The following is a 26,366-nucleotide window of genomic DNA, read 5'->3' on the forward strand; positions in this document are numbered from 1 at the left end:
TTCCAGAATCGCAGAAGCTTCCGCGGCGTGCTCCCCTAGAGGCGTGCGCTGCCCACGCCACCGAGCTGCTCTCACTTATGGCGGCACGCGGCCTCGGTGCCTGCGCCTTCGCCGACCTGCACGACCTACTGCGCCACTGACTCGTCGCATCCGCTTTCTAAAAAACCAAACAAGCCGGCGACACACTCTTATGCCACTCATGTCTCATAGCCGAGAACCGTACTTACACCAGATGACCTTATCTGTTTCGTTTGATTTTTGGCTATGTGATTCGTCGTGTCTGCCTCTTAAACAAGCCGGCGACTCACTCTCTTATGCTGCTGATGTCTCATAGCCCAACTTGTGGTAGAAGGTGTTGTCCGTTACGTGAGAAACAGTAAAATTTTAGACTGTGTGACATATTTTCTCACCAGAATCCAACGGGTTCTCTGTTGCACTTTCAGAACCCGTACGATCTGTCATATTATAGGGTTTCTGTTGCACAGCTCAAAACCTGAACCATCTGTCATATTATAGGTTCTCTGTTGCACAGCTCAGAACCCGTATCATCTGTCATATTATAGGTTCTCTGTTGCACAGTTCAGAACTCGTACCATCTGTCATATTATAGTCGAGAACCAGACTGATATGTATGGCGTCAACAACCTTATCTGCCTCAGTTGATAACTAAACTATTTCTTATGTCACATCTCCTGTCGCACAGTTCTAGTAAAATCTGTTTCTTGTGCCGCAAACAACACTGTATTCTGTAACACATGCAGAAGTTACAGTGCTGTCACATTAAGTAGAATTAATCTGTTTATTGTGCCACAAATCGCATCATCTTCTGTTATATATTCCAGAAGAAACTGTTTCTTGTGCAACGAATGGCAACATCTTCTGTTACATAGTCCAGAAAGAAACTGCTCACATCATAATGAAATGGTTTCTTCTTTCATATAAGTGTGAGCTATTTCCTGTGACACAGATGACTCCATGGTACTGTAGAGTTCACAACTCTTTTCTTATGCCACTTGGGAGTTACTTAAGGAAAAGACAAGCTGGTTCTTGGTACAAATAGCGGAGAGCCCAAATCTGTTCTTTTACCTCAGCATTAGCAGTTCATCTGTCACATATATAAGAATAAGGAGTTTCTGTGGCTTGTACCATTACCACATTCCAACGCGCAGCATAATCTGTTCCACACATTATGATGTGCGTTGGCAACATTTCGCGTACGACTCCCCATTAAATCTAACAAGGTTTTATATAACTGATGTATAATAACACCGCTGTATATTAATTGTTTCGCTTGTTCCAATTTCAAATGTCCGGATAATTGTGCAATCTCTTTCTACAAAGCAATAACGATCTGCCGTTACGATCTTATATCTATAGTCGTTGTATCGTTGCTCGTACTCACCGGCTGTCGTGTTATCGTCACTTAAATATTATCCAGATCTTTCTATTGATTTGACAGACTCTCGGCTGCTTACTGTTCGACTTTTAACATGATTTAATCCGTTATTTGATTAATATCTGATTTAGTATGTTGTTATTCAAAAGTGTTGGTGCCAAATGGAGGGTTAAAATATAATATGAACTTTGTTTAAGACATCTCACAAATAACTGCCATTTATTTTTGTAACATCATTTAAATATCAGGATATTATAAATTATAGTGTCTTGCGACATTAAACATAGTTATGTTTCATGAATTTTATTAATTCTCTCTTAAATTTTAAAAGTCTTTCTACTGTGGTAGAAATTTAGTTGACAGTTATTTTCACGGGATCAATTTTTGCATAATTAACACCAATTCTTACATTATAAACTCAACTCGAAATATTTTCAGTAGGTTTTAGGGTAAAAGGAAATTTAAAAATAAATCAGTTTAATTTAATTATCTTATCAGATAAATTCTGCCTTCTGAGCTTGATATAAAAATACCAAAATTCATGGAGAAAACTGTGACAATCCATGACTTGTTGTGATTTATAAATTTAAAAAATCAATTTTAAATCAAGAGCTCCTTTTATTGAATCAGTAAATTAGGTTGATAGGTCCCTCGGCTTTTGAATAAAAATCAATGTAAAAATGCATTGTAAAATTAAACTTTATATACAAAGGATTACTTGTTATTTTACATAGAATTCAGTAATATTAATGTATTGAAATTTGCCTTATATAATACACGATGGAGGAGTGTGAAGACTAGGCATTGTGTGTTTTAGTAATATGTATATTGTGGGTTTTAATTACTTCACTATGGCTTCTAGAATAGTGTCAACATTTGGTATCTGAGTTAAATTAAACAGCTACACCGCCTTTCTTCGCATTGCTAAATTAAAATAGAGGGCCAAAGTGATTTATCTTTCCATATATGTATCATGTTAGTACTTTGTGAGATTTGGTATTGTTTGGTACAATTTCGTTAATCCAATGACTCAATAGAATTACATAACTTATCCATTTGATCTAATCTGTGGTATTCTAATGTTGTTGACACAGCGCACAAATGTATTGAGTGCGATGGGTAATTTATTCTTACTTAATTTGAGGATTAATACAGCATAATTAATATCAATGTATTCTAGGTATGTTAGGTAATGTAAACATTGCACGGTACGTTTATTTTATAATTAAATCACCACAACCACTCGAGCGATAAAGATTTCCGAGCTTTTTCCAAAAATCATACCTCCGAATATTAATACATATAAACTGCTAACTATGTTTTAAAGCCAACTAATCCACCTATATGTCACCATGTATCCCATATTAGTTACTGAAATCTACCCTAACTTGTACTTATTTGGGGCAGTATTGAACATAAACATACAGAAATAATCTATGGTCTACTGGAAATGTTAACAGTCATAGAAATTTAAAAAATGCACATGAAGTAAACAGACATTCAATTTTTAGGAAACCGATTTTTGTAATTATTTTTACATAAGAGCCTCAATAATCGCACTAAGGCTAATCTGAATGTCGCTGTAATCCAAACTGGCATACGATCCCTCTCCTGAGAGGCTGCTAACGCTATGTATTTATGTAGTTCCGTAAGAGTTCTTGCGCCGTGTCCACGCTTTTAGGTTATAAGCATGGGTCCTACGCCAAAACGAAAACATAAAACTCTAATCATAGTGCATTGTTGCCGCGTAAATTGAGGGATAAAGCTTTTTCTTGATTAATGAATGTAACCTGTCGGACTAAAATAGATTGGTTTATGACAAGTAAACACATTTTGTGATTTAGAAGTTCATTAAATATAATTTCCCTAAGCAAACAGCTTTTTCATTTAATTTTTTCTATTTAACACACCATAGTCCGAACGCTTCGCGGGTCCGAACACTTCGCGGGTCCGAATGCTTCGCAGGTCCGAACAGGTGTTGTTTTTCATTAGTTAGGATTATCAAGGCTCTACCTTACATACATTTAAAAATTCATAGTGACAACTTTTGGTATTCGATAAAAGCTTAATCAATGCTAGCGACTAAACATATTTGCTATTGCGGGCAATTAAAAAGGAATTCATAAAAATCACAGCTACCCAAATTTGGGTATCCATCGCTCTAGTGGTTGGTTATGAGATGTGTGAATTGTGTTTACATAAAATCGCACTTAATACATGTGTGTACTATGTCGTTGAGGTATTCATTCTATGAAGGAGGTGTATCTTTTTAAATTATGACTTGCATCAATTTCTTACTTGAATTTTTAGATAATATGTAGCTGAAGCCAAGTCAAATCTCTGTATTTCTCAATAAATCCACAATGTCTACTTTGTTTTCACTCATGTTTCACCGTAGTATAAGATACTAAAATAAAGAATTATTTTTGTACTTGTAAACATTACGATTTGCGTCATTTGAGCTAAGTAGCCTCTACTCTATTTGGCAGATTCTCATGGCTTAAATTATAAATTGTATTGTTACACACGTTAAAATAATAGAGTTAACATTAAAAATATTACATAAACGCCTATGTGTACGTTGGACATATCTTAACAACTTTGCCAATTTCTGTTACAACAGTTCAATGTTGATTTAGATAATTTTTGATTTGTAATTATTTTATATTATTAGTTTTAAAATAAAGTTTTTTTTAATATTAATTTCTGTTTTAGTTGCTGTAAATGGTTCAAATCTGTATTTGAATTGTGCACGAACATGCCGGTTTAATAATATGCTTTATTTTGTTCAAAGATAAAACTGTGATTAATCTGCTGTCAGAAGAGAAGAGGAATAATCCTTCTGAACATTTCAATAGGTGCCCAAAGCCTTTCTACATAAATGCTCAGACACTGGCAGCCAAGATGTCAGCCACATAATACATATTCAGAAAAAGAAATACAAAACAAAATCCAATGAATAAATCAAGGTGCCTATTACATCTACCACTAGAGGCGCCGCCATTGTCTAGACTAGCGGTTTTCAAACATTTTAAAGGCACGACCCCCGTCGGAAAGCAATCGACATAAACCTAATGCTGTAAGACCATGTGCAGACCACAGAAACTGTTACCTTACTTTTCGAACTTAATTTTCTGCGCGGGGTCTTGCAGCATTCGGTTTATGTCGATTTCTTATCGAGATGCGGGACGACAGGCTTAGTAACAAAATTTTTTCACCCCAGCATTTTTATGCATTGTGCACTTTTTTTCTGGACCTTTTCTGTCTCTCGAAAGCAGAACCAAGGTTCATTGCATTTATTTGTATTACTTTGGTACAATTTTTATTTCTGTTAGTGACCTACTTCTTCCGTAAAATCATAACAAATTTTGCTTGTAATATATTTATTTAATTTTATTTATTGATGTCTCACGACCCTGCGCCGGCCATTACGCGACCCCCACTTTGAAAACCACTGGTCTAGACATTTATATAGGAAGATGTTGGCTTACTTAATTTATTTCCAGGTTATTTTTAATTTTCAATGATGATATAGAATTTCACAAAACTGAGACATTCTAGCCATATTATCAACAATATCATTTTTGGAAAATCTTTCCAAAACTTTTTTTTTATCAATAATTATTGTCCTTTTTTGCAGTAATTTATTTAAAGCAGAAATCAACTAATACCTATTTAATGTGTTTAAAAGAACTAATGTGCATGGATAATGAACTTCAGAGATTATTCAATATATTCTAATCATACCAAGTTTTAGACACATATACTTTTCATAAGAAAAAAAATAGATTAAGCAATGAAAATACAAGTTAACGACTATAATTAATATAACCAAGTAATGTGTATCCATTTAGTATGTTTGCCTGTTATAAAACAGGGGTGTATCAGCTTGGTGTATAATCAAATAATATAAATAATATGGATTTGTCAATAAATGTACCGCTACCACTTGTGAATATTCAGCTAAGTCTATATGCGCTGGTGATGAGACAAACTCGTGCCTGAAGTGTCAAATGTGAATGTAATATTGTGTGCGTAACAATTCCCCCACTCTGACGTATTTACAACGAGTCGCTCAACCGACCAAATCCGTCGGAATAATTTAAACTACATTAAGAAATTATTGCAAAAACTAAACTGGATTTAGGTTAGAGGCAATGTATAAATAAAACCGTTTTGTTCTCAGCCAATCACGACTTTACCGTTATTTTTATTTCTTTTTTTGAAAACCAAATTTTAATAATGATTTGATAAATGAACTTTGAAGGTGTTTTGTAAATAGGTTTGTTTGCACTATTAAGAATTCACGTTGCATACTACATATATAATATATGGAGGATATGATAGTTATTTAGGTCTGTCCTGGTTTGATGACTCCCGTGGACGGACGATTGACCGTGGGAGGCCCTTGCATGTTAGCTTATAAGGTTGGAATATGGGTTAATTACTTAGGAATGTTGGAAAGTTTAATAGCCAGTGGATTTAATGTTAAAAAATGGTGAATATATTTATTAAAGTAAAATAATAGATATTCAATCAATTTTATTGAGGTACCTTCAGATAATGCTATTGTATATGTAGCGGTTTGTCGTTGTGTAGGCATCGGTTCACCTCGGATTGATGGATTATAATACGCATGTATCACAGGTATCGCTGACTTCTGTAGCGGGCTTATCGTGCAACTCTGTAACTGCAGGGCAAGTCCAGTGGGGAATTATAGGGAAGTTATATTTTTATTGTTTTACCATATTAATATGATAGAGAATATTATACTTATGTATTCTTTAATTTGTTTAATTATAATCATTAAAAATTTAAGAGAGAAATGTTTTTATCTTTAAAGTGTTGTGTTTTGTACTACCATGTATCGTGGAATAGTTTTTATTTGTATTAGTTTTGTTCCAAAACTGGCTCCATGTTTGATACAAAATAAATAAACGCGTAATTTTAGCCGTGCACATTATTTACAATGATCTTTCCAGTTTTCCCCTTTATTCCACATGAATTGGAAAAGAATTATTCTTTAGGTCAGTCAGTCTTGTTGTATTCTCCAGAGGGTAGTGGTTGAGCTTCTGAGCTGGCAAGCGACTTTGATGTCGCCAGAGTATAGTTCACGATTCCATGGAAAGCCAGACGCCCAAATGTGTCGATTCTTGGAGAGCCAGGCATCCACAATAGGCTTTCAACTGTTTGCCTACAACGTAGAACTCTTAATTGGATAATCACATAGTCAGCAGAGGAAGCACACCAATGCGCTGGAGTGATCAAGTTCTCCACGCAGCGCAGAACCACGAGGAATGGTGGAACCTTGTCCACAGTGGAAATTGGAGTGGGGGTCACGATCTTCAGCCATGAGGAACCTATTTAAGAAGAATAAGAATATATTATTTCCCAAGAATATTAATTTTCTAAAATATAAATTATCAATTTGGATGAAGAACCTGAAAAAGTCTTGAAATGGCAAAAGAACTATGAGTTTTAGAAGTAGAAATTTACAATTTTTTTATGTGAGACGGCACAAGACTCCCAACTGTGTAGCCAGTGAGACTATGGCATCCTCAATTAGGGAGTATGTTGCAGTGGCGGTTCCGTGACTTTTGAGTGTGATAGAGTGCAAAGTTTAAAAAAATTGACATTATTGATACAGAAAGATTTATTTTTAATTTTTTTTTTAAATTCTGATTTTTGTATGAAGATTTTCAGGAATTTCAGTTTGGCATGCACTACACCGATTTCCTAAAAATCTTCATACAAAAACCGAATTTAAAAAAAAAAAATGTTTTCGGCTACAACATCAATAATGCCATTTTTTAAATATTAAAACTCAAAATACACCTAAAAGTCATGAGTTGCAATGTTGTGAGGCTGATAGTAGTGATGATAGGAAGGGGATTGGAAAAGGGAAGGTGGGGAAGTGCCTGGCTATTCAGATTTGGTGACCAAACACGAGTAAAGTCATTTCAAGCAATGTTTTGATTCTGAATGATGATCTTTCACCAAGGTGCTGAGAGTATTTACTATTCTGTATCTTGTTGCAATCGTACTATGTGTATATTATTTTTAGTGAATAAATTAATCGAATAAAATTATATGAAGCTGTCAGGAGGGAGGAATGTATTTTGACATTGTGGACTAAATCAATCTTAATAATTAATTAATTCAAGCCAATTAAAATTTTACCATTTGTGTACTGGGCCTTTTTTCATAATACAGTGAAACCTCTATCTATCGTTCCTCGAATAATCGTTTTCCCGGATGTATCATTTATTTCTTCTAGTCCGAATTCATTTCATACAAAAATAGATCGCATCGATCGTTTCTATGTCCACCATTTTCCCGCATTCATCGTAGGAATTACGTCGCGTATTTGACATATTTTGTCTGTGTTGAAACGGCGCCAGACGGCACTCGTTACGATGCGCGAAACTTTTCATAGAGAAAGAGAAAGAATAACAGTTTGTCGCCGCCGTCAGTCGCTAGTTGTCGTCAGTTGTCGCTAATTACCCGAACTTAGTGGAGTGTGTGCAGTTATCCTTTTTGAGCCTTCAAACCATCTTCGAAATGAGCCGTTCGATAAAAAAAGTACGTACTCTTCAAGAAAGATTGAAAATTATCGAAGAGGTGGAAAAAAACCCCGCTGAAAAACGCGTCGATATAGCCAAGCGTTTAGGAATCGCGGCATCCACGTTAAATTCTATTTTCTTGAAAAAAAAACGAAATTCGGGAGCAAATTCAAAAGTGCGGAAAATCTTCGAAAACTAGAAAAACCAGTAAAGAATCAAAGTTTAGCGAACTGGAGAAAATTCTCTTCTCTTGGTACCAACAATCTCGTGCCGTTAACATTCCGATTGATGGGAGCATTGTTCGAGAAAAGGCAAAACAAATTGCGGAGAGACTCGGCATTAACGATTTTGCAGCATCGAACGGGTGGATAAGTCGTTTTAAAGATCGCCATGGTCTTGTGTACAAGAAGCTCGCAGGAGAGTCCGCATCCGTAGATCTGGAAAGAACTTCGCTATGGATAAATGAGCTTCCAAAACTGTTGGAAAATTACGAGCCTCGGAATATTTACAATGCTGATGAAACAGGACTCTTTTATAATTGTCTGCCCGACGGCACACTCACGATAAAGGGCGAGTCCTGCCACGGTGGTAAGGGGTCGAAAGAGAGGATCTCTGTGTTATTTTGCGTTAACAGTGATGGAAGTGACATGCGCGAACCACTCGTTATTGGCAAATCGTTAAAGCCTAGGTGTTTTAAAAACACAAAAACTTTACCAGTAAAATATTACGCGAACAAAAAGGCATGGATGACCACAAACATTTTTAATTTGTTTTTAAGGGACCTCGATGCGGAAATGCGCGTAAAGCAACGAAACATTTTATTCTTCATAGACAACTGTGCAGCGCACCCAACTGAGACGACATTTTTGAAGAATTTTTTTTTATCCTGCAAAAGAAGTTATTTTTTATCCTGCAAACTGTACGAGCGTTTTGCAACCATTAGATATGGGAATTATCAAATGTTTCAAAGGATTTTATCGGAAACAACTTGTGCAGAAGGCTGTGTGTTTGATGGATTCGGGAACTTCAGTAAATAAGGCAACTTTAAAGATTGACATTCTACAAGCGTTGCATTTCACATTGACTGCTTGGCGTCAGGTCAAACAGACAACAGTTGTAAACTGTTTCAACAAATGCGGTTACAATAGAGTGTCAGAATCTTTAGATGAACAACTAGAACACGTTGAGGTTTCTGAAGATGATTGGCTTAGATTAGATACTCAAACAAATTTTAACAATTTTGTTACTTTCGACGACAATATTCCAACGTGTGGGATAGAAACTATCGAAAGCTTGTGTGACGCAAGATTGACGGAGACAACAGAAGAGGTCGATATTGATGAAGAGGAGCCGCTGCCTGTACCTTCATTTTCAGAAGCATGCACACTCTTTGAAAGATTGAAAACTTTCTACTACGCACACTCAATATCTGATGCCGAAAAAAATATCATTTGCAAAGTTGAAAATATACTATTGACATGCGGAAATAAAACAGTAAAAAAACAAATGTCCATGAAAGATTATGTATTTACAATGCAATAAACTTTAAACAAATTTTGGTTCTGTTTAGCTTTGTATTTTTTTAAATAAATACATTTATTTACATCTAAAACTTATTTTCTTCTTATAATTTTAATCTACCAACGGTTATGCAGATTGGAGGAAGGTATCTTTACTGGATCGTATCTCCTTGTGTTTTGTCCTCTTAATCCCGCATTCATTGTTTTCCCGCATTCATCGTTTATTTCAATAGGTCCCTTTAAAACCAATAGATAGAGGTTTCACTGTATATACTAAAATTTTGTGTTTTAAAAAAATCAGGGAAAAAATTATTACAATCCTACGTATTCTTGTTGAACGTATTTTTGCTGTGAAATCACGGCTCGCAATTCACTGTTTTTGTAATTGAAATAAACGATTATTAAAAAATAACGCACACCACACGCACTACCCCGCACGCCGAACTTTCAACGCGCACTAAAGAAGTGAAAATCGTCGAAATATCGACGATACGCATTTAAAAGGTTAAAAGGGTGGAAAAGTAAAAATAATTTTTCCAAGAAGGTTGATTAAAATAGGGCCATCAAATTAAATTGTTTTTGATGGAGTAAAACACAAGGATTGTTTATACCCTCAGAACTGAGGAGAACCCCTTAGTAAAATTATAAAGTTAGGATAGGTACATTTATTTAAGGTCAGCAGTTAAACAGAGGATCCTACTCAGCAACACGACCCAAGGCTCCTTAATAGACTAAAAATACTGGGAATGTCAAAACCACACAATAGGGGACAATAAAATTTACCCTACGACAGTGAAACTACTTAGGCCTCCTTGGGAGACTCAAAACTGACCCTGCAGCCAGCAGTCAGTAGCCGACAGCCAGGAAGCTCTTCAGCCCCACACCAGTTATGAAGTTGTACCGCGAGCCTTCCGGCAAGGAAGCTACAATCTCTGACCCCTGCTCAACGCCGCGCCAGTGAACCTTTGTGAACTATTAGTGAGTGTGAAAGTGCAAACAACGCACAAAAGGGAAATGCCTACACAATTTTTCAACCTGATTACCACCGTCGTTAGTGACAAGACTTTTCATAGATCTAGTACAATCCCATTATAATTAAGCATAAAGAAATAATGTTTAAGAATTAATTAAGTACCTAGTTAAGATTAACCCCATTAAATCAAGTATGTAGCGGTAGCTACAAGAATAATACATAGGACGTTGAACGCTCAAGACCTTTCAAAGCAGCACGCAGTACATATAATACCTCCTCGCGACTGCCGGAATAATCTCCAATGTGTGTGCCCTATATAAAGCCGCTACCGAGTCAGTAACCACCCTTTAGCACTCAGCTGGTTAGTCCCATTCAAGCACTCGCCGCTAACTGAACTGGGCAGCTGTTCAGCCGCCGCCCCCGCACCTGCGCCCTGTGCACATCCTACGAGCCCCGCGAGCCGATCCCGCATCCAGCCGCAGGTATCTAACGAGTGAGCCCGGCATCACTAGTGCGGTTTTGAACCCACCACTCGCATTTGCCGACCAGGTTCATCGTAGCTTTGGCTTTTACTTCAATCCCATAGTCTTCACCAGGGTTGAACATCACAAGTACGGTCAACGACCACTCCACCATCATTCATCTCCGCTTCATATGGTGTTGACCATCGACCTAGAGGATTCGCTGCCGACTAAATCAGTCTATCTTTAGCCTGCAGAATCTGCCACCGATCACGTCTACATCTGCTTCGAGCACTGGCATATCGCAACATTATCTACACTGACTCACTACACGCTGTGACCTCACAACATCTTTCATTTGTCTTCTTACGTTTTCCAAATGTTTATCTCTAAATAGTATAAAATATAGTCGGTATCCACGTCTGTCTGTTTGTGCCCTTAGCTCTTCTAAACTACGCAATAGATTTTGATAGGGTTTTCACTATCAATTAGAGAAATTCTTGCGGAAGGTTTTATATATATATATATATATATAATAAAAGTATATTATATTTATGGAATGTAGAGAAAAGACGATGTTTTGTAATCAAGTCGCAAAAATATTTTCAGGCGCTTAAATTGCTAACGCTGGCTAAACCTTAGGGCGGCTTGCACCATAAGTTAAATTTGATTTAAATATAATTTTAAACACATTATTTGATTTAAGTCGACTTGGCGTCTTGCACCACAAAATTTAAGTCGTTAAATGCGTTTAAAGAACTGTCAAAGTTAAATACCCAAAATGGGCTGTTTAACCGAGTTAAACGCGTTTAGCCCGACTCATAAAGCAGTACTGTCAAAAATTGTTTAGGTTATCCCTTAGATTTTTGATTGTGGTTAAAATCTATATCATTTTAATTTGTATTCACAATGAACATTTGGGATTTGTATTCTGACGATGATGAAGAAATTATAGAGTTTATAAGTAGACCGTTTATAGTCAGAGAAGTAAACACAAGAACAAATTTATTTGAAACACTCAGTGCCAAGAAGTTTCAAAGAAGATTTCGTCTCTGTAAAAAAACGACATCATAGTGCAAGAAATTAAACCTCAGTTAAAATTCAACACCAATAAAAACATCAGCGAGGTGCTCGTAACTTGAAGCTAACACTCCTTATCGAGGAGTACTTTGCAAGGTTGTAAACTTCTAATCATACCTACAGCATTCTTATAATACTTTAAAACAATATAATATGTAAAAGAAATAAAAAACAAAATTACTCGGATAATTGTTTTATTTTTAATTCCAACAACAGAAGCTCTTTTTGTCTTATTTCATCATTATGTCTATTTGCTTTAACTTTTTCTTCAAAATAAATGAACACACTATTAAACCACACACACAATCACAAAATATTTTGACACTTCAAGTAAAATGAAACATCGTAGCTGTTTTATTTACGCGTTAATGGCGGTAACCACGCGGTAACTGTTTTACCGACGCGTTAAACACGTTTAACTAAAATTGCCACCGAACTGCGTGGTGCAGGACGCAACTAAACGCATTTAAGTTAAATGTATTTAGGGTCTTAAATACGTTTAGTTAAATACAATTTAAGATAAAATTTGCGATAGTTGGTGCAAGTCGCCCTTAGACATTAAAATAATGTACTACGGAAATATATATCTGACAAAGCCTACAGAAAAATCCACGAGCACATATGTCTATCTACTAAGGATAAACCTTCGTCATCTATAATAATTCGATAATACGGCGTTTTCGTTTAGCAGCAGTGGCAGCTTAATATATTATACGTTTTAAGCAAATTCGTCAATTATTATTTAATTTATCTAATACGATTTTTTTTTAATTTGGCGCCGCGAAACGCAGAAATGGAGGTGTTGCCAATAAGCATGAAAAAGTTTCTGTCAAAAGAAGTATTTCGTCTATGGATCTGCGAATTAGCAAATAATTGTCTTTGTCTTTGGAGCTAGCTGTCATTCCATTCCCAAAAATTGAAAAAAATTAGTTTTGACAGCTTTTAATTTGCGAGTTGAAGTGTGACAAATTAGTGAGTATTTGCTATATTTTCCATTGAATTATATAGCTAAGACTCTGTTCCTTGCAAAATTATTTTAAGAACGTTTCTAACCAAGATTAACGGGTATCAACAGCATTTATCAATGTTAGTGGTTAAGTTTTGACGTTTACGTAACGAAAAAACATCACCAAAGCGTGATATTTCCATTGCGAATAGTTCTGATGGTCGGCCTTAGCAAAGAATTACTTCCATTACCCTATTTTACAGACGTTCCTCATAAATATCCGACCTGATGAGAAATTTAATTCATTGTAATAATATGTTAATATCGACGATTTTTTGAACGGGTATGGCATGCAGTATGCATCTTGATAACGACTTCATAGTCGTCAACCGCAGGCGTAAAACAACATATAACAATATAGATATTTGAATCGGTTTTTCTAATATTACCAGTAATGTATGCATTACAAAATTAGGGTAATTGGTAATTTTTGGATAGGGCCTGACACGCTTATTACGAATATTTTTTAGAAAAAAACTTTATATTCGCCTTAATTACTATAAAAGAACACTTTTTGCATTTCGGGCGGCGGAAAATTATGAATTTAAATTTTCAATTGCGTTAACCAAAATTCACTTCGCGAATCGATGCAGCGGCAATCAGCTGCCATTAGGTACGTCACTGTTATGTTGGTATCCCTGATACATTGATTTGTATCACAAACCATGTTACACAAACCTAGCGTAGCCGGTAAACTAGTTGAAAACTGGGATGTTTTTCTTGCCTTGACGCGAGCAGGCGTTATTAAGGGGCACTTTCCTTTGTATCACAAACCATATTGAAGATAGCAACGGTCGTATTTAGCTCTTGTTTGCATCAGTGATACCAACATAACAGTGACGTACCTAATGGCAGCTGATTGCCGCTGCATCGATTCGCGAAGTGAATTTTGGTTAACGCAATTGAAAATTTAAATTCATAATTTTCCGCCGCCCGAAATGCAAAAAGTGTTATTTTATAGTAATTAAGGCGAATATAAAGTTTTTTTCTAAAAATTATTCGTAATAAGCGTGTCAGGCCCTATCCAAAATTTACCGGGTAATTATTCGAGATCGATGGCCACCCTTACTACGAATGTATAAAATAAAACCCCTTTATTCATCATAATTACTGTAAAAGGCAACTATCTGCATTTGGGAAATTCTAATTTTCAATTAAGTAAAATGAAAATTCGCTTTCGTTGTATGGGATGACAGCCATTTACAATAATTCAATTAAATTAGGTAAACTTACCCTTATCTCTTCTTGTAGTACGCAAAAAAAAACACAAATAGCATTTGGTTTCAACTTATTACAACAAGAAAACTGTTTATGTGGTGGGAGATGCTAAAAGATTCTCTAAAGTTCCATTTTTTTCTCAATGAAAGTTAAGTTAGAAGGTTAGAAAATAAATTTATAAATATAACCCAAACTAACACACTAAAAACCTGTTTTGTAAATGTTTACTTAAATCCCCGACTTAAATTGTTGTTTTCGTTAAATATTTGAGTGGTTTGTTTTTTTGTTTATTTTGTCAATGTTTTTTTTTTTGAAAAGCATGCAGCGCAATGACTAAAGGTCCTTATTCCATGATGAATACGAGTGTTTCTTTTCAATATGTGAATTGATTCTCTTTATCTTTATCCAAAACGTGCTCACATTAGCCGTTGTGTACCCTCTTGTATTTGTTTTAACACATGTTATTTACTGCCATTAGCGAGAACGGTTTCTGAGCTAGGCAAGCAACTTTAAAGGTTTTCATAGGAAAGCAAGATGTGAAAAGGTTCCTGTTGTATTTGGGGATTAAATTCATAGTTTCAATACACTTAAATTGTGTACACGCCTCAACTATGACCGCAGATCAGATCATACAGCAGAATATCTGTGCTTTTATTAATGTAGTTTATTTAAGCCGTAACTCTGTGTCCTATTCACATACAAGGATTGTGATCACTTTGATGTGTGGGTAACGGTAGATAAAGAAACAGAAGAAAGTTATGTATCACTGTGTTTATTACGTAGACGGTATTGGTATATGCATTACGTTAGCTAGGTCACATCACGTCAGGATTTGGGTCTCTGCTCAGAGGTGTTGTGGTCCGCTGGTGGTGAAGATCATGACTCGACACCGTGGATGGGGGGGATAAACAGTGGTGAATTCCGGAGTATGGTCGCAGTGATGGGTTGGTGCCCAGCCGGCGACGCGAGTGTCTCCGTTCCCAAAGCACGGTGAGGTTGACTGACTATTTGAGGACTAGACTAGGCTGAGTAGCCAGCGGCAAACGAGGCGTTAGTATGTGCGCACGTCTTAGTGGAGCGGTCCCGACCGTTCTAGAAGCTGTGGAAAACCGGTGCCTTGTCACAAATACTGTCAGTATTAGAAGTAGTGTGTCGCTACAGTTGTTTTCTTTGAAGGAAGGAACTACTATCACGCTTTGAATTGATGTAAACAAAGCATAACTTTAGTTAGGTTAAGGCATTTCAAACTCCATCACTTCTTATGACCATCAAATCAACGATCAGCGCCATTTTTAATTTAACCTTCAAGCTATTCTGCTAGTTAGCTGATCACAATTTGATCAAAAGCTGAAATGTGTAGATAATCTGTGTTTGACAGGAATCTTTGGCTGAATGGTGCTGATCGTGAATTTGATAACACTCCAAGCTTAGTATTTAATAATAATTTTATTCCAGAATGTGGTGAGGTTAGTGCAATCCCACACGTACCATATCTGTAATGAAATAATATTATGTAATTGTAATTTTTTAGAGCCACAATGACGTCGCACAGTTACACGGCGCCTTTCCTGCGCACTCCGTTTTCGGATGTGGTGGGCGGCTCCCTCAACCACCAGGTGTACAGCGAGTGCAAGATGTTTGAGCTGCGTGCCACCGATTGCCTGGAGGCATACGGCATCGGACGCGGAAAGAACAAGTGCCGCGACCTGCTCGAGGACCTCACCGAGTGTGAGAGGAAGGACAAGCAGCTCAAAAGATTCCATGTGAGTTCATTTATATAAAACACACACAACCGCTTTGCATAGCACAAAAATTAATATTAAAAACAATTCTACGTAAACCATATTCATCGGAATTTCTGTTTAAAGAATTCAATGCCCGAAAACTAAGGCATTAACTTGGAAGTCAATAACATGGTGGATCATGTAACATCACAAATTTACAAAGATAATATTGTAAATAAAACTGCACCATTTAAAATAATAGAAATCTTAAATCGTAACAACACAATGGGGTAATTCAATTATTATTATTAACCTCTCGAGCGATGGCTACCCATATTTAGGAAGGTGATTTTTATAAATTAAAATATGTGTCAGTCGGTGAAATCTAGGTGGATTCATTAGCTTTAAACCGCAGTAACTGTTCATATATTTCCATATTAATATTTGGAGGTATGATATTAATTACATCGAATGGCCGAAAATCTAATACCCCGAAATCTCCATCGCTAGAGTGGTTTTAAGTAGAAAGTGTAAAATTAATACTCTAACTTTTAAATAAACTAATAACAATAATACTATAATAACACCCCCCCAATACGGCGTACAAGCTCAGCCTAATTATGGGGGTACCTCTTATATATTATATAAAATTATAATTACATTGTAACAATTTTTTTTGTTAATGATGTACCTAACATAACTTTTTTGAATATACATATATATGGACAGCAAACTCATTCATTATAAATATCAAACATTCTCCATTGGCTGCCGCCCCTCGCTATTCGCCTCCGGTCCCCAGCCTTTCTGATCCTGCTCCAATCCTCCTCCACACAGTCTATCCACCTTAATCTGCCTTTGGGTCGCTTCCACTGTCATTCTTTCAAAATGTCCAGCCTAATTGAATGATTAACAATGTATTTTAAATAACTATTTATTTCAGGCTATGAAAGCTGAGCGTGCAAAACAAATCAAGGAGGGAAAACTTACCGGAGATAACAAATACGTGAACCCGCTCCCGGATGCGTATTAATAAGGATGTAGCATATAATAATTTAAAACAATTATTCTTGATCTTGTTATATTAGTTTTTCTCAAACCTCCTTATTGTTATTGAATTCTGCAGAATGTACATAAATAAATTAACTAAACAATATTTTTCACTCTCTTTTATTGGGTAAAATTGTTGTCATATCAATACATATTACATTTATTAAAGAAATGTATCCATACCGTAAAAGGGTACAAGTATTTTGTCCTACTAAGTTCAAAGACAAATAATTACATACCATAAAACAGACATTAGGTGTAAATTGGGAAGGTCTTCGGTGAAGAATTTCCTGTGTTTTACATTGTAGATGAATGGTGAGCTTTGACATTATGAAAAGCAACTCTTTTTAAATCACATCATGAACCACGGAGCTTTCAAATATTCATTTAACTGTCCGATAATAAATGTACTCAATAACGAAACTCCAGGGAAAAATATATTTATGTACATCAACAAACACTTTAAAAATATACACTTTATTATACAGGGTGTTCAGGGACATTACTTGACTTACTTAACCAGTGATTCCTGGTATTATCTGGAGTAAAATATGGAAATAAAATTTTGGTCTCCGGTGACATAGATGTTTTTTTTTTTCAACTAAAAATATAAAAAGACATGAAAAAGTCACCGGAGACCGAAAATTCTATAAAAATTTTACTCCAAATTATTATTAGGAATCACTGGTTAAAGAAAGTCAAGTATGTTTCTTTAACTTCCTGTATATTATTTATGAGTAGATTTTATAAATCGTCATTGGCACTGTCACTCAAGTCACTGACTGTCACATTGGAAACGCTGTTTGGTTGGCTCGACTAAATCTGTAGATTCTGATATCACGAGTCAAGAATCACATTTTATTCTGGTTTTGTATTTAAAAGATTTCATTGTTGTTGTGTCCACAGTGTTGATGGAATTGAAAAATCATTTAGGCGTCTATAATAATTCATATTTTTGAAAATTTGATAGTTATAGGTGTATTATTTTTTAAATGAAATTTTGAGGTTAGTTGAGTGGCATTAACCTGTGGAACGCCGATGGGTCTCTGGAGAACATTCAAACATTCTAATATGATTTTTATTGGAATAATTTGCGATGCGATTTTGACCTTAATGTTACGAAAAATGTGTGAAAACAAAATCACCATCGTTTGGGTTAAATAAAACGTTAGGTTCCACTAATATTTTTCTGTTTTATGCCCCGGCATTCATCAGGTTAAAAAAAATAATATTTCTATGGTAATTCTTACATAATATGTATGATACTATCATTGTGTGTTCAAAGGAAAAATTCTTGAAACTATAATTATTTTAAAAGAAAATATACAGCTAAAACACCAAAGTGTAATCAAACTTACAAGTATAATATAGGTTAAATCTGTAGCAAACATTTATTAGTCACCTAAACTATTGTACTGGTATTAAAAGTTGACCAAGTACTAACTGAAAATGAGCATTTTTCTTATTGGTTGGTTTGATGGCGTCACAACGTTTTCTTCCTAGTAATGCAGGTTTTGGAACACCGATAAATTGTTAACAGATGTTGACGCTGTCAGGGAAGTATTTTTGCACTTTGGCAGAATACAATAAAAGTAGTGTAGAGATGCTGACATTTTACCTAGCGTTCTTCAATATTAAAAGTGGTTCAACTTATGAATATAATTGTGTCTTGGGGAGACTATTAAATTAATTCTTAACAATAAAAATATATAATGGTATTTAAGATAATAGGTATTTAAGGTAATGGTATTTTATATAATGGTATTTAAGGTAATTATTTATAAAAAATAATAAAAAAGTACTGGAGTTCCTTATTCCTATTTTTGTTCTGCACTTTTCAATAAGTAAATTACAAAATAGTTGTACATGGCGGGCAACAAGTAAATTGACAAAATAGTTGTATATGGCGGGCAATAAGTGAATTGACAAAATAGTTGTATATGGCGGGCAATAAGTGAATTGACAAAATAGTTGTACATGACGGGCAATAAGTAAATTGACAAAATAGTTGTACATGGCCGGTAATAAGTAAATTGACAAAATAGTTGTACATGACGGGCAATAAGTGAATTGACAAAATAGTTGCATATGGCAGGCAATAAGTAAATTGACAAAATAGTTGTACATGACGGGCAATAAGTAAATTTACAAAATAGTTGTATATGGCAGGCAATAAGTAAATTGACAAAATAGTTGTATATGGCAGGCAATAAGTAAATTGACAAAATAGTTGTACATGACGGGCAATAAGTGAATTGACAAAATAGTTGTACATGATGGGTAATAAGTAAATTGACAAAATAGCTATACATGATGGGTAATAAGTAAATTGACAAAATAGTTGTATATGGCAGGCAATAAGTAAATTGACAAAATAGTTGTACATGACGGGCAATAAGTAAATTGACAAAATAGTTGTATATGGCAGGCAATAAGTAAATTGACAAAATAGTTGTACATGATGGGTAATAAGTAAATTGACAAAATAGTTGTATATGGCAGGCAATAAGTAAATTGACAAAATAGTTGTACATGACGGGCAATAAGTAAATTGACAAAATAGTTGTATATGGCAGGCAATAAGTAAATTGACAAAATAGTTGTACATGATGGGTAATAAGTAAATTGACAAAATAGTTGTACATGACGGGCAATAAGTAAATTGACAAAATAGTTGTACATGACGGGCAATAAGTGAATTGACAAAATAGTTGTACATGGCCGGCCATGGCCATGGCCCAAAGCTGGGTAACTACTAGTAAGAAATCTACAAAACTTTTCTGTGCCAGTGGCCCACAGAGGAATTAACAACCTATAAACTTTGTTTGTATTGGCAGCTCTGCTTATATGTACAAGAAAAATCCTGAGCCTTGTTTGTGCCAAATGGCTTTGTTGTTAATGAAATAATTGCTGCTTTTCCTTAGTGAGACAACATTATCATATTATTTTCATTGAAAACATCACAAACATGTCTGGTCAATCTATGCAGATCTATTTATTATTTTTTATATACTTCAGTCTTGTTTACATATTAAAAATATATATACTGTTTTTTTTTCTGTTGCAATATTAACAAATGTTAAATACTTTGTAAATGAGCCTCTTGCATGAATAATATTATATTTATTATAAACATAGGAAAATTTATTTAAAAAGATTAAAAAAAAACAAAACGTAAAAGAGTGTGTTGGAAATCCTTCCTGAACCGAATTATTTTTTTTATGCAAGTGGCTCTTTGAATATATTTTCAAACCAGTATTCACGGTATTTTAATGGTTCCGTTTTATAAAATAGTGCCACCATCATCTTCTAGATAGTAATTTCATTAAAAATCGTCAATTTAATAAGACAACATACAAGAGAAATTATAGTGTAATATGTAGGGCTAAATCGACTAATAATTCATTATATAATTATTATAATTTATTTGATTTTGTGGGTAATAATACACAAATATTGTGAACATTGCAAATGTTGACATCAATTTATTAATAATAGGATATTTAAGTACAGAGAAAATTGGTAACCCCCTAGTCTACATTTAAATGTTACATTGAAACAAATAAATCTGTATTCAGTAAGGAACAAACACCCTTTGAGGTAAAATTATATAGTCGAATTCCAAACAAAATAATACATTATTTTAAATAAAAATTAGATAAATATTTACAAACTTCACATAGACAATAATTAATTCCTACATACTGGCAACACGAGCCAGCTGAATTATAAAAAAACTACTTAACCTTTGCAATACGAACATAATTTATGTGTTTCAGTGAAACTGGATCACGAATGCGACATCCGCGTACGGGGATAGCCGTCCATGACTCAAATAATATGTAGATGAGCTTATTGACAACATTTCCCTTTTTATCACATAACTCATTTTACCCTTTCCAAATCCCACTTCTTTATTACTATTATTCTCTGTACATCAGGAATTTTTGTTCCTACACTTGTGCGAAAAGATGCACCCCTTTGGTTAATTTGTAAAATTTAATGATAAATAACATCACAATTCCTTGACTTGGCAAAAATTCCATTACAAAACATTTATTAATTCCTACATTATTTAATTAGGCATTATAATCATCCAGTTCATCTGTGTAAATTGCAAAAAATAATAATGCACATGGTGACTGGAATCTATTGGTAAAAGCAGAAAACTGGTGAATCTGCATCACATTTGGAGTGGATTTTGCGGTATAACTTTTCTTGATTTGAATAAATCGAGTCTGAAGTTGGAATTTTTTTGATCATCTTTAAAAATCAGCTATCGCTTGTTTTTTCTGTGTGATATAGGTTCTCCAGTTTCCCACTGGTACCAACTTGTTTCCGGACACCGTGTATTTTGCAAAAACATTGCAATAGTAACTAAAGCAGATTAATAAATAAATGTTTTTTTTAAGAGTTAAGCAGGCATCTACAAAAACTAATAAGGCATACCCTGACCACCAGAAACGTTTATTTGGTACTACAAATATTGAAAATTCAAAAAAGTCATGTTGACTTCCATAACTAATTCTTTATTTCATCAGGAATATTAAAAAAAAAAAAATAGAGATGGGGCACATCATTTCTGGTCACCCCTCCAAAATTAATAAAACTGTTTGATGATATTATTATGTACCCATGACAAAAGGTACCTACCTACGTTCTTATAAAATTTTTCCAAATGTTTGACTTTGTTCTATTTTTAAAATGACATAAACAATAATAGAGTTAAGGAGGAATATATGTGAAGTGGGGTTATAAGTGGTTATGATTTTTGTATCTGGATGGTATTATAAGTAACATGCTATAAGAGGGAGAGAAAAATGTAGAATCATAATATTAATCGATACAACAGTTTCTACTGCAGATTCATTACAGTTTTATAATAAAAATAGATATTCAATTAAAAATAAACGTTTTGTAAACCTAACATCACATTACACGCACTTATTCAAAATTATGATTTTGCATTCGGTGTTGTGGATTCAAATTTTCATTAATAATTAGGAATGTTTTACGCACTATGAATATTATCTAATTACACTTAAGCCTTAATTAATAATTAACAAATATTTTTATTGTAACAAAAAAACAGACCCATGACAGACCCACAGATAAAATTAATACACTAACAAAAAGATGAATTTTTGTACAAAAATCGAAAGGTTTTCCATTCTTCTAAACTTTTTACTACTATCCTAATTTGGTACAAAGATATAATAGTTTTCGTTGAAAGCATTAGTTTATGTAATAATAATAATTTATCAAAAGTTGTACTAGTAAGCTCTGTGACATTACGATAATATTAATTAAATGATGAATTCAATGTCCAGCAAATTGCGTGACGGCACAGGCTTTGAGGTGTTGCGGTGTCCTGCAGCCCAGACTGTTATTTCTGCTGATGGTGTTGATGGCATTATGCAGTTGTTCGTTTTGTATTCTGTTCTCCGTGTACACTTTGTCCTGGTCCATCGATATGAATGAACTATCACTGATGTTCATGGTTTGCTTGCTTAGTTTGTTGAAGCTCGGGTGTCGGATGCTGGCGGAGAGGGAGCGGTGGGAGACGATGGTCCCGGGAGAGTAAGGATAGTTTCCCGAGGAAGGCTGGCTGATGTAGTGGTTCGGTTGTACTGGCAATATCGCTGGTTTCCTTCCTATTGTGATTGGCCGAACGTACCTCTCCGAATCAGTTGTTTGTTCATTCTGGTTGTTTTCGCTACCTCTGTAAAATAAATTAGCTTTGATTATTCATGTGTTCAATTTATTTAACTTTGGACAGACGTACAAATGTGTGCTTTTATAATGCATTATAATTTGAGGTTTATTAAATGTATTACTATTTAATATCGTCACGAAGCGATTTGTGTACCAAAATATACTTTTAAACTTTTGTAAATATTTAACAAGAATAAAAATAGAAAGCAACAAGCACCTATTACTTACTTTGTTTTCTTATAAAAGGTCAACAGGCTAGTTGTACTAGCTTGCGCTTGTTACATAAAATGTAATTATTTTATGTTTCAGACAACACAACATTGAAAAGGAAATGCAAGTTGCTTTTTATTTTGTTTATTGGTATAGTTTATTTACATTGTTTAACTTACATTAATAAGTACGGTAGTATTTTCAGTCCATTAGTTACATGTAAACGTTTAGTTGTATTTACAGAAGAACAAAACTTTTATTAGCGATCTCAGAGCCGTTTTTTCAAATCAAACTTGGCAATCATTTAGCTATAATTTGGCTTAAGCCACATCCAAATGAATAACATCATTGTTTGAAATATAACATCATTGAAATTACGCCAATCGGCACACCTAAGTTAATCTGTTTAATAGAACTAACCTCGCTAACTTAATCTGTCAACAGAGTTTGCGATGTCAGTGTAAGTTTTTCAAGGGACCAAATGAAAACATCTCACGTGGGATAAATTGGGCCATTTTTTAAAAGAAAATTTTCAAATGACCTAAAAATAAAACTTGAAGATTAAATTTCTTGTGGGGGAACCTCATTAATTAGTGGGTTTCACTGTATAAAGCAAAAGTGTTAATTTTATTTTTACTAAACCCTGAAAAGTTTCACTTTGAAGCTATTTTGTTGTCTATTAAACGGAAGCATTCCGCTAATTTAGCACGTCGTCCCACGGCTCGGTAAGCAATCGACATAAATCGAATGCTGTAAGACCTTGCGCACAAAATTAAGTTTGCTATAGTAAGGTAACGGATCTGCAGCGCAGTTCAGTGTGGAACTTTTCTGCGCAGGGTCTTACAGAATTTGGTTTATGTCGATTGCTTACCGACCCGTGAGATGACGGACTTAATCTACAATGAAAAATGTTGTATGAAACCGAATGCCTGATCTTTCACTTAAGATTAACTTAGTGAGAGTTTGGAAATTATTTGTAGGAACAACAGTTAACACAACTAAATTCAGTATTTTATTTACTATAAACTAAGTAGGAACTAATATTGCAAGATAAGTTTGTTTTTAAAAAATGGATTATTAACCAGCATCACTACTTGTAAAAGATCGAGAACCATAGTATTGTTGGTAATAATTGTTTTTTACATAAGTAGCTGAAACATACTTTGACAATTGGTCGCTGGCTATGATTCTAGCTTGGTTATTTTGTTTGTGTTCTATGATGTCCAGGCTAAGGTACTCATCAGAGCACATTCCGTCTAGCAGCTTGTCCAACTGCAGGCGGATCTCGGAGAATCCCGGACGGTCCTTTGGCCGCATCTGCCAACAGTTCAGCATCAGGTCGTACCTGTAGACAAATAGTTGCAAACAATAAGATTAGAAAAAGCACTAGTTACTTATGCCTGAATTACACCTGACGAGTGCGCTCGGCTGATACAGTGCATTCGGTCGAGTGCTTGGCTGATGTGACCAGTACAGTCAGTACTTGGCCTAGTAGCGGGCGAGTGGTTCAAGAGAGACATCGGATAGAAGCAAGGCCCAATGAATCGGTCAAATATGTACCCTTTTCACCTGCATACTCAACTCGGCACTTCACTCGCTCTCCACTCAGTAAGTGCGAGCCAAGCTAGTAAGTGAAAAAAGTACAACTGTTGTTGTAAATTTTTTTAAATTTTTCTCTTTTTCCTCCATTGCGAAACCATGTTAACAGGACTTTAACTCTTTGCACTCGAAAGATTCTCGGTATGAGCATACTGCCAAATCGAATAATTTTTTAAGAAAAAAAAATCATTTGAATTGAAATACAAAAATTTATAAAAATAAAAAAACTTTTTTGTTGTTGTTTTAGTAAAACAGGTATGTAAGATATAAAATGGACACAACTATTGATTATTTGAAGTTTTTCATTGTATGATATTTTACATAACAATCCCCAATGTGAAGTCCTTCTTCTTCTTCGATGGCGCTACAGCCCATATCGAGCTTTGGCCTCCTGCAACAGTCGCCTCCAACTCCTCCTGTCCTCAGCGGCTGACTTCCAGTTTGTCACCTGGAGAAGCTGTGCTGCATCCCCTCTTACCTCATCTTCCCACCTCAGTCTGGGTCTTCCCACTTTTCTCTTTCCACCTGGGTGACCAGTCAGAATTCTTTTTGGGACGCGTGTATCCGGCATTCTCTGTACATGACCAGCCCATCTCAGCCTGAGGAGTCTCATGTGTGCAGAGATGCTAGGGGCCTTATATATATCGTACAATTCTCTATTGTGCCGGATACGCCACTGTTCGTCCTCTTTCACCGGTCCACATATTCTTCTCAGCACCTTTCTTTCAAAAGTATCCAGCATTTCAGCCATCTTTACTGTCAGTGTCAGCGCCTCACATCCATATGCCAATACAGTTCTTACAATGGTCTTATATATGGTTATTTTGGTTTTTCTGTGGACACTACGTGACTTAAACACTGGCACCAAAGAGAAGTATGTTTTGTTGGCTGCTGTGATTCTTCTTCTGATTTCTGATGGATCCTCATTGTTCTCTGTCAGGCTGGAGCCCAGGTAGGTGAATTGATCGACCACTTCGTATGAGTAGTTGTCTTTAAATAGTGCACTACTTCTTCTTCTGTGCGAAGGGTTCCTGCTCTGTACCATCATTTTTGTTTTGTCAACATTAACTCGCAGTCCTACTTCCCGCGCCGCTATTTCTAAAGGGTCGAAGACCTCCTTAATGGCTGAAATTGATCTTCCGACAATGTTGATGTCATCCGCATATCCGACAACTTGACTGCTCTTGAAACAAATATTGGAGCCAGTGTCTATTAGTGTTTTTCGTATTACATGTTCGAGCACAATGTTGAAGAGAGTGGGAGCCAGACTGTCCCCCTGTTTAAGTCCCTGTGATACTGTAAATTCTTCCGACAATTCTCCGTCTATTTTGACCTGACATCTTGAGTCTGACATTGTGGCTTTTATGAGCCTAACCAATTTAGGTGGAATCTGGAATTGTAGTAGTATGTCATATAGATACTCCCGATCTATGCTATCATATGCTTGCTTGAAATCAATGAATAGTTGGTGTATGTCTATGTCAAATTCCCAGCACTTTGCCAAGATCTGTCTGACGGTGAACAGTTGGTCTGTTGTGGATCTACCGGTGCGGAAGCCTGCCTGATACTCTCCCAGTAGGTTTTCTGCATATTTATCAATTCTTTGTTTCAGTATCATGGTGTAGATTTTATATGCTGTGCATAGGAGTGATATGCCTCTATGATTTTCGCATTTTAATTTATCACCTTTCTTGTGAATTGGGCATATTATGCTTATTTGCCATTCCTCTGGGATTTTTTCCAGTGTCCATATTTTAGTTATTAAATTGAGTAGCAGATTTCTCAGATGCTCATTTCCATATTTGAACAACTCTGCCGGGAGGTTGTCTTTCCCAGGTGATTTGTTGTTTT

At 35.2% G+C, this 26,366-nt stretch overlaps 3 protein-coding genes across 6 annotated transcripts in view; 2 read left to right on the forward strand and 1 right to left on the reverse strand.

Moving 5' to 3' along the window:
- The window catches only part of RanBPM (Ran-binding protein M), a 136,500-nt gene extending 130,154 nt beyond the window's left edge, over positions 1–6,346 (forward strand). For all 4 annotated transcript variants that reach the window (XM_089638888.1, XM_089638890.1, XM_089638889.1 and 1 more), the window contains one exon: positions 7–6,346. In XM_089638888.1, the coding sequence (XP_089495014.1) occupies positions 7–140 (134 nt within the window). In that variant the 3' untranslated portion in view covers positions 141–6,346. The remainder of the gene's footprint in view (positions 1–6) is intronic.
- Positions 6,347–12,861: 6,515 nt separating this feature from the next.
- Positions 12,862–17,097, forward strand: ND-15 (NADH dehydrogenase (ubiquinone) 15 kDa subunit). The gene is made up of 3 exons (XM_089638600.1): positions 12,862–12,965; positions 15,749–15,980; positions 16,885–17,097. The coding sequence occupies exons 2-3, from the start codon at positions 15,756–15,758 to the stop codon at positions 16,972–16,974; spliced, it is 315 nt and encodes a 104-aa protein (XP_089494726.1). The 5' UTR covers positions 12,862–12,965; positions 15,749–15,755; the 3' UTR covers positions 16,975–17,097.
- A 5,185-nt stretch (positions 17,098–22,282) lies between these two features.
- tor (tyrosine protein kinase receptor torso) overlaps positions 22,283–26,366 on the reverse strand; it is an 88,535-nt gene continuing 84,451 nt past the window's right edge. The window contains exons 15-16 of the mRNA XM_089639132.1: positions 24,079–24,261; positions 22,283–22,713 (exon numbers count right to left, since the gene is read on the reverse strand). Coding sequence (XP_089495258.1) covers positions 22,311–22,713; positions 24,079–24,261 — 586 coding nt within the window. The 3' untranslated portion in view covers positions 22,283–22,310. The remainder of the gene's footprint in view (positions 22,714–24,078; positions 24,262–26,366) is intronic.

Source organism: Hesperophylax consimilis, chromosome 13 (assembly GCF_061612785.1).
Source record: "Hesperophylax consimilis isolate HC1 chromosome 13, BYU_Hcon_1.0, whole genome shotgun sequence".
Lineage (NCBI taxonomy): Eukaryota > Metazoa > Arthropoda > Insecta > Trichoptera > Limnephilidae > Hesperophylax > Hesperophylax consimilis.